Source organism: Branchiostoma belcheri, unplaced genomic scaffold (genome assembly GCF_001625305.1).
Source record: "Branchiostoma belcheri isolate BF01 breed outbred unplaced genomic scaffold, Haploidv18h27 scaffold171, whole genome shotgun sequence".
Lineage (NCBI taxonomy): Eukaryota > Metazoa > Chordata > Leptocardii > Amphioxiformes > Branchiostomatidae > Branchiostoma > Branchiostoma belcheri.
In genome coordinates, this window is record NW_017803169.1 from 462,512 (window position 1) to 471,394 (window position 8,883).

General features: G+C 46.4%; 1 protein-coding gene across 1 annotated transcript in view; it reads right to left on the reverse strand.

Annotated features, from left to right (window-relative positions):
- The window catches only part of LOC109466919 (F-box/SPRY domain-containing protein 1-like), an 11,154-nt gene extending 2,425 nt beyond the window's left edge, over nucleotides 1-8,729 (reverse strand). Inside the window, exons 1-2 of the mRNA XM_019764791.1 lie at nucleotides 8,275-8,729; nucleotides 7,326-7,457 (exon numbers count right to left, since the gene is read on the reverse strand). Coding sequence (XP_019620350.1) covers nucleotides 7,326-7,457; nucleotides 8,275-8,715 — 573 coding nt within the window. The 5' untranslated portion in view covers nucleotides 8,716-8,729. The remainder of the gene's footprint in view (nucleotides 1-7,325; nucleotides 7,458-8,274) is intronic.
- Between the last annotated feature and the right edge of the window lie 154 nt (nucleotides 8,730-8,883).

The window sequence follows — 8,883 nt, forward strand, 5'->3', positions numbered from 1 at the left end:
GGTCGGTACATTTATGGCCGAGAAAATAAACTACTTGTCAAAGTATGTATTTCCGCGAGGACTCAATTTCACAAAACGGGGTAAATAAAGAGTTCGCGAGTGATTTTAGCTCGCGAAACAAGAGAACCAAGTTCAAAAGGAAATGCCGCCCGCCAGATCACTTCAATCATTATCCGATCGCGGGGGGACGTCACAACAATGCGTGAATACATGTCGGCCCGACGGCTTGTAAACAACGCAACCGTGAACGCCCGACATTTCGTCTAGCGCGTCCCTTGTACTACCGTTAATTGTCCGTTGAAACTGTAGTTTTACTACTGTCCTCAGCAGAAACAACACTCATTTTAGGACCTATACTCGTTTTTATTCAACATTCTCTGAATAAGTTACATGCTGCATGCTGTCCGAGTATGTTCAGCCTATATCACGCAGTCATTGTTCTCGTATGCTACTAGTATATTCCTCTAGCGTAAAGTACAATTTACTAGTACTACAGGCCTAGGATACTTCAGATCAGTTTAACTCTTCACATGTTTTCGCACTATACAGGGCCGGGGTGACGGAGCGTCGGCACGTGTCAACAGAGTCAGATTTTACACCATGAAATTAGCGGGCACGCCCCGCCACGCGCCATTCAAACTTCTCACCCCGCTGTTGCTTTGGCCCCCGCCGTGCTAACGGCGTCTAAGTGTACAGACAGTCTTTCCAAAGTGTACGCGGCCAGTCCAGTGAGTCTTTCCTCGCAGACGACCACAACTCAATTTACAAAGCAGGAAGCATAATACAGTAGTTTTTCAAGTTCAAGTTGCATACTTTTAGTTTAACTATACTGCTATGTAGTTCTACAGGAAGTATGGCTGTTGACGTTTTACACTTGACATGTACATGATATCCACTTCTGGCGTAAACAATACAGGTCTGAGGAAGTGTGACTGGCAACTCCTTCTAGCGTAAACTACCTACAGGAAATATAAAGCTACTCTATACATGCTATTCAGAAATAAACGTTAACTACTTCAGAATTCAACTGGTAGTTTAAACCAACGACGTTAACAGTCTATGGCAGTCTCTTTCAATCAGACAGTGGGTTCACAAAGAGCATTCTGCGGGGATGACGTGTCGCGTACGTGTTAACGATCTTATCGTAATCAAGCGGAATGTCCCTATGAACGAACAGGAGTAGAAGCGCGTTCAGACGATCTTCGCCCATGGTGCTCCTGTACGCGTTCTTGACAAACCTGAGTGCTGAGTTCGCCCTCTCCACGCCGGCACTTGTCACCGGGGTCAACAGCAGGAGGTGTAACATTTTACACACATTTGGGTAGACCCTTGGGTTGCTGGATGGATGACAGGTGGTTAACTCTAATGAATGTGGTTTGTCCGGAACACCCTGCCACTGCGTTCGCCATAGTCGAATCTCCTGTCTGAATGTGTGGGGAGATGGTAGGTCGGGCTCGTAGTACTGTTGTAGTTGCTGGATGTGATCTTCCTGGAGGTTGTCAAGGTTGGATGGGATTAGCAGAAGGGCGCGGCAGGCATGTGCTGTAAGCTGCTGGAAGCGCGTCGCGAGCTGCTCCACCATACTGTCGACAAATGGCAGGAACACGGACCTTCTGAAGTAGACTTCAGGTGAGTCAGCCTCCACATTGCTCCGCTGTGTTTGCCTCCCACATCTCCGCGGAATCTCCATATTGTTGCCGACCCTCTCCGCCATCTCAGTGGCTGTACGGAACACACGTGAGAATTCCTCCTCTGCACTCTGTCTGATGGCCCGCATCTCCGTCAGGACGTGGTCCACTTTTTCATAGGCCGTGACGACGTCCATTGTGCTGCCTTGTAACAAAACACTGAGAGGCTTGGTGAAGCCAAGGATGAACAAGGCTGACTGAAAGGCGCACAGGAATGCAGGCTTGTTCACTTGTGACAGCAGCCCGCCGGCTTCTGTGCGTGCCTTGGCGTCCCATCCCGCCTCTAGCGTGATTGCTTCCAAACACTCCACCAGCGGTTTGTGTAGCTCAGCGAAGTCCTCCAGACAGGTGTGTTTCTCCACCCATCTGGTCTCACACATGGGCTTGATTTTGGTTTTCTTCCATGGTTTGAGACCAGCAGCAACCCTTTCTTCGTTCCCTCTCTCAATCGCCCTTTCCAGCTCCCGCTGTCTCTTCGGTGAGTACTTAAAGAAAAGCCCCACTGTTTTCAGCGTTTCCAGCATACACTGAATGTCTTGTACCTTGCAGGCCTTGCAAAGGGCGAGGTTCAAGTCATGGCTGGCGCAATGGAAATAGGGCGCTCTTGGTGCCGCCGTCCTCTTGAAGTTTGCCGCGCAGCCATTCCGCACCCCTGCCATGTTCCCAGCGCCATCAAAACACTGGGCCCTGCAGTTTCCCGGATCAAGACTGACCTGTCTGAGTTCGCCAACTATGGTGTCGCAAAGGGCTCTTCCGGTGATTTCCTCACACGCTGCGAAGAGGAGCAGCCTCTCTACTGGTTTGCCGTCCTTAGTGTAACGGACAAGTAGTCCTAACTGCTCCCAGTTGCTAACGTCCGTCACCTCATCAGCCATGATTCCAAAGTGCGCCCCGAACTCTTGACTGCCTATTTCATGGACGATTGTCTCTTGAATGTACTGTTTCATACAGTCCAGAAGCTGGTTCTGTGACGTTTTGGACACGTAAGTTGCGTTCCTAGCACAGGTGTCTAGGTGTTCTTTCAAAGCCGCATCTCCAGCATCCACCCTCAGCTGCAGCAGGGCATGGAAGTTCCCTTTGTTGGAGAAGGGGTCTGCTGTGCTGTCGTCGCGATGTCCGCGGAGGGCTAGCCCCTGCCGGCCACACAGCTCCAGGCATTTTAGAACCGAAACAAGGAAGGCGCGGTTCTTCTCAACGCGTTCGGCTGACTGTGACGACATTGATAGGTCAATGCGACGTTCAGGGTTCCGCATCGTTTCGACAAATGCTGTCATCTTCGCCAGGGACCTTTTATGGTACTGGCACTTTGCGTCGTGGTCTTGCATGTCTGCCTTGGCGTCCTTCCAGTTCGTGTACGGACGCTTGACCAAAAGGCTGGGTTGTCCATGTGATGATGTTGTAGGAAACAGCGTACAACAAAGGCAGTACAGGCCATCAGTTGCTGACGAGTATGCCAGGAACTTGTGTAGGTCCAACCAGTCTCTCTGACAGTACCTGTTCATGACCCCACCTGGCCTTCGCTTGTCCTTGTACATTCTAGGCGGGAACTTGAATCCAGTGGGCGGGCATCTCTCCTGGATGAGTCGGTACTTGGTGACGTCATCAACGTTCCCGTCCGTGAAGTTGGAGATGTCCAAGGCGCGGTCTTCATGACTAGAAGAAGTTGCAACTTGCGACGTGGACGCCGTGGTGTCCGCTACAGATGAAGTCGAAGGTTCCACGCTGCCCTGAGACTCTGCTGGATCTGACTGGGCGACTGAGCCAGAATGGGAGGATGCAGCACCGAAAAATCTATGTAGATCTGGCTGATGTGCCCCTTTTTTCTTTTTCCTTGGTTCCATACTCTACTCTCTGGACTCTCTAGAAAATACGATTAAAACAGATTTGTTACTCTGTTGTCACAACCCCAAGTATTTTATGTGGCGATCTCTCACCTCATCATGAGCGAGTTAATTAACAAAAGGAAACCAGAACGTGTCAAAAATCCTGAGTTACTTCACTGTCAGCTATACTTAGCACATGTGTGCCAGCATGTATTATTTGCATTCCTTATGCTTAGATCACATCATGTCTAAACCGGGGCCCAGCTGGGCTGTAGCCTCCTTCTTAAACTTGTTGGGCGTCGGCGTTATTTTTTTCTGTGAGCGACGCGAGTAATATGTCGCGAAGGGACGATTTTCTGCCGAGGGAGTTTTTGCCGCGGAGGGAAGCTTATTAGGTTTCGCGCGAAACCTTCTCTCCACGGCGGCAAAATCGTCCCTAAGCGGCATATTACTCGCGTCGCTCGCAAAAAAAAAAACGCCGACGCCCAATAACTTTGTTTGCATGAACGAAGAACAATACATATCAAGTATATACAGAAATAGTGCCCATGATTATTATTAAAACTTTTCTGTGTTTTGTTGCCTTATATATGGTACTTTTCGTTCTCAAAAGCTGCCTGGCCGGCCACGTGTGTGAATTGCGACCACAGCATTACGAACGTCAGATTTTAGAACTACTCATTCTGATCAGAATCTTGTTAGCGAACGGACAGTCCTTATTACCAATGTGAACTAGTCATTTTTATTCAACGGTTGTCTAACTTAGCTGCTATAATTATTCAGGCAAAGGCCGTTTGATACTAGATACAAATTTAGCGCGAGTTGACCGAAAATCGCTGATGACCTTCTAATAAAATACAAGCACAAGAAGGAGTTGCAAATTACAGAACATATATTTGGGTATCAAGTTGTGTACTTTTACCAAGTTTAGGCATCACTAGTTCAGATATATAATTACTTACTTGATCAGTTGTTCTCGCATCAGCACGTGTCCCGTCGGTTGTGTCACGATCCGGAGCCGGAGGGCTGACTCCAATGCCGCCGACCGTCTCTCGAGACTATAAGTTTCTAAGGTGCCAACTAAACGACGAGCTGTAACTTGAATGCCAAGGCAGTACCACAGTTCAATCAGGACGCGAGAGTAAGAGTATAACTGGCCGTGCCAATAAATATATAACGAGAAACTCAAGCCTCTGAGCGCGGCATGCAGTATCGGCTGATGAACACACTCGTATCAAGGGACGGACTGGAATGATAGGGGCTGCTCGACTTCTCATTTATTAGGGTTGGACTTCCACGTGCTAATTAATAGAAGATGCACCATGCTTTATCACATTTGCATCGGCGTCTTTGCTGTATTCTTACGTCTCGAAACTTAGGAAGTCCACGACAGAGATGTCACCGCTTTGTGGCTGCCGCCTTCGGACTTTCTGTCTGTGTCACAGACGGCAGATGCATGAAGTACCGTTTATCATGAACGTGAGATAACAACATCATGAACGTGAAGGAGGGTTGTGAGACCATACGGCCGTCCCTGAGAATTATCGCCTTCCTACAAAATTGAAACGATGCACTACACGGAGTTGCTAATATCACACGTTTTCCCTATGTATTGTCATGTTTACCAGGTTCATAGATCGGTACATAAAAGAAACCTGTCACAAAACAAAGGGTCTTACTAAACAGATCTAATTATACGTATAGCATAGCACAAAGAGTCTTGGGCTACAAGAAAAACATTGAACACCTTATGATTTCCCATCGTTTATTCTTCATCAGCGTATGATTTAAATAATTTTCATAAATACTTTCATGGCCATGTGCCACTACAATCACATCACCCCATACTGAGGACTATTTCCTGCGGAAAACCCTACCACTTGCGGCGCAGGACTTTCTCTGATCTTCAGACTCCCCCAGAGAACGTAAGTTCGAAATATGGTAAGACTCAATTAATTCTTTGTTTCTAACACATCACTGTGAATCCCTTTGACTCCCACCGGAAATTTTGATAGACAAAAGCACATTGACTAGGTCGAGCTAATTTTTGAATTTCCGTGGTCCAGTCAGGTTCCAGCAGGCACGGTGGCTCCATTCAATTTTTTGTCATCCGTTGACACGAAATAAATTGGAAGCATCACGGCGCTCCCGAAGTTATGTATTCTCTTTACAAGGAATGATTTAAGTTCAGTGGTCATCCGGGAGGAAAGACCGGCGTCACTTTTGAAGACAGCGACACGGCACAGTGCCGTGTCGCTGTGACAGTGTCTTCAAAAGACAGACGCCGTTAGCACGGCGGGAGCCAAACCAAGAGCGGGGTGAGAAGTTTGAGTGGCGCGTGGCGGGGCGTGCCCGCTAATTCCATGGACTGTTGACAAGTGCCGGCGCTCCCCGGCGCTCCCCCCGGCCCTGTAGACTACAGTCCGCGGCGCGTGTCCTTGAAGAACTACTAGTAGTTGTAACCTTTGTACAATTCTTCTACGATTCTGTGTTTGGCCAGTCGTTTTATTATTTAAAAAAAAATTTTTTTTGCTCAGTCGAACGGGGGGGCGCGCGCCGGGTGCGCCCCCTCTCTGGATCCGCGGATGGCGTAGTCAGGCCTTTTTAGACTTCGTAATTCGTAGGCAGCCTTCGCAAAAATCAGTGCAATTCGTAATAGGACATTTGCCACAAATCGTAAAGTCGTAAATAGCTCTGAGACTTTAACGTAATTTGTAATCGGTGGCAAAAATTTTGCGTAATTCCCATGCAGGCCCTCTAAGATTATTGTACAATTCAGTGCAGTACTGAGCTGTATGGTATTAATATTGAAGTCATGTCACTTACAATAAGGGCCCACATGTGGAATTCTTGATCAGTTTTGACATATCAACTCACTTTGTACTATTCATCATTATTTGGGTGCAACGTCAGTCTAGCCTGGTGTCCAGTCTATCGTGATTAGGGTGGGTTTGGGCTGCAGGGGCTCTTCGCTGCCCGACTCTGCTAGGTTTCCTATGTTCTGCACAACAGTAGCCTGGGTACCATCCGGATTTTTGCTCCGCCACGCTCAAAAAACCTCGAGCGTGGCGGAGTGAAAATCCAGATGGTACCCAGGCTAGCACAATGGGAGTTGGAGCTACTCCAGACCTGTAGTACAAAACCCCAGCCTTTATTGCAAAACTAGTCCTTCAACACTCCCATCGGGCAGCCAGGCTGTAGTTTAGCCGAATGGGTGAAAACTATTAGAGCCCCAAATACAGCCTGACCCAACTACGATAGACTGGATACCAGGCTAATATGAGGCATGACCAAAAAATGGTTCTAGAATCTAATTACTGAATTTACAAGTGGACATTTTGGTGTAGCCTGTACCAGGCTTCAGGAAGCAGCTGGAAAGAGTAGAACTTGGCCATATAGATACATAACATACCAGGGACATCTCTACTAGTAGTGGACCAACTCACCTGAAAATATCATCTATTTGGCCAATTTCTATGGGTCTTTCTAAATTCTAGCTGCTATACGAAGCCTGGTAGTAGAGGCTACTTTTCGTGCACTTCAGTACCTACTGATCATTTATAGTCTCTACCAGACTAACTACGCTGGCTATATATAGGATAATATTTGCCAGGGGTGTTTGGCCGCCTTGGGATTTGACTACAGAGGGAACGAAACTACCTCCCCGTGGTCGGACTCCCTTGGCCCATTTGATTCTCTTTTTTGCCGGATTCTACGATCCATATTCCCGTAGAAAGGCCTGGCGGAGGCTAGATCATTTACTTGCCTGATAGTTTCATGCATTGCAATAAAGCAAGGTGCACAAAAATGTTACCTGATATTTTGGTGCATTGTTGCACTGCGGGAAGTTGCCCTGGCTGTCCCCATTGTGCAGTAAGTGGTTGTCCACGAGGTTCCAACCCCAGGACTGGTCATCACTCCCCAGTAGAGCCACGTAACCATGACACTGTAACAACAACAACAACAAAGTCAACAAAACAACGACAGTTCTGAGACCGCCATCAAAATATCACCGATTACATCCTTTGTAAATTTTGTTCCCAATAATTATGTTTACCGAAGGAAAACATATTGTTTTTGCTCAGTTTCCTGTTGTTCTCCAAACCAAAAAGGTCAATGACCTGAACCAGACTGTCTGTTACCATGGTAACTAGTGTTTAGGTATATATCATGTTGCAATTTTATAGCAGAAGGGATTTAGACTCTTGTCTGACCATATATATGAATGTGTTTGAGTAGGAATTAACAGAGCAGACCATATGCGAAGGTAAACATTATGCATTTTCACTCACACTCACTCACTATCCTGGTTTTGATTATTTATAACATTTTTTATAACATTTTCTTTGCAAATATTACCTTTCTAATTTTTTTTAAAATTATGAGTATGGACACATTGTCATGACATTAGGATATTTAGCAAACTAAAATTTAATTGATGGTCCTCTAATCTGTACTTAAATTCAACATGTAAATTGTAAGTGTGGACTAGTCTTAAACTTCGGAACATAAACTAATTATGCAAATGACCTCGACATTTACATAAACCATGCATATTGATGTTTACCTGTAACTAAATTACACATCATAAATATGATTTTCACCTTTTAACGTTTAATCTACAATTAAAATTGTAGATATTTGAAAAATTTTGAATTTTTTAAAAAAATATTTAAAAGATTCAGAAGCGGCTACACGCAATTAAGCGCAAGGAAAGCAAGTATTTGCACTTTTTGGTAAAGGACAATATTATTTTTTCAGACCTGCATAGGGGCATGTTTAGTAGCTATCCCCACCACTGCTACCGTTCCTAGCGGCCCATCCCACCACACCTCCCAGGCGTGACGCCCGCTGTTGAAGCCGATCTTGCCGCGGACTCCGTCCGTAGACTGCGCCACGGGGTTCCGGTGTAAAGTAAAACCGTTCGGTTTGATATAAATATTCCGAGAGCAGTCCTGAGGGTTCCAGGCATGACAAAAAGCCATAGCCTTGGCTTTGTATGAGGTAACATTGCACAAAATGTCGGATTTCAACGCCTCGTCCGCCACTTTCCTCACGCACTGAAGTCTCCAAACGTCGCTGTTGTCGTCGCTGAGGTACTGGCACCAGTGTTTGCAGACCAGGGCGCAGTTTGCCAGGTCTGGGAGGTCTAAACAACCGAAAATCACGTCCAAAACCCGGCATGGTAGTTTTGCGGCAGCCATCTTTAAATGGCAAGACCCCGTATGACCCATGTAAATAATACCCGTGAGGTAAAGGCCACCTACGTCGTCAACACTTGTGCATATTATGATCTATGCAATGTAACGTTACACACAATTCACTTGGTAATAAAATGAATGGATCCTTTTGAGGTAGACCGATATTTTCTT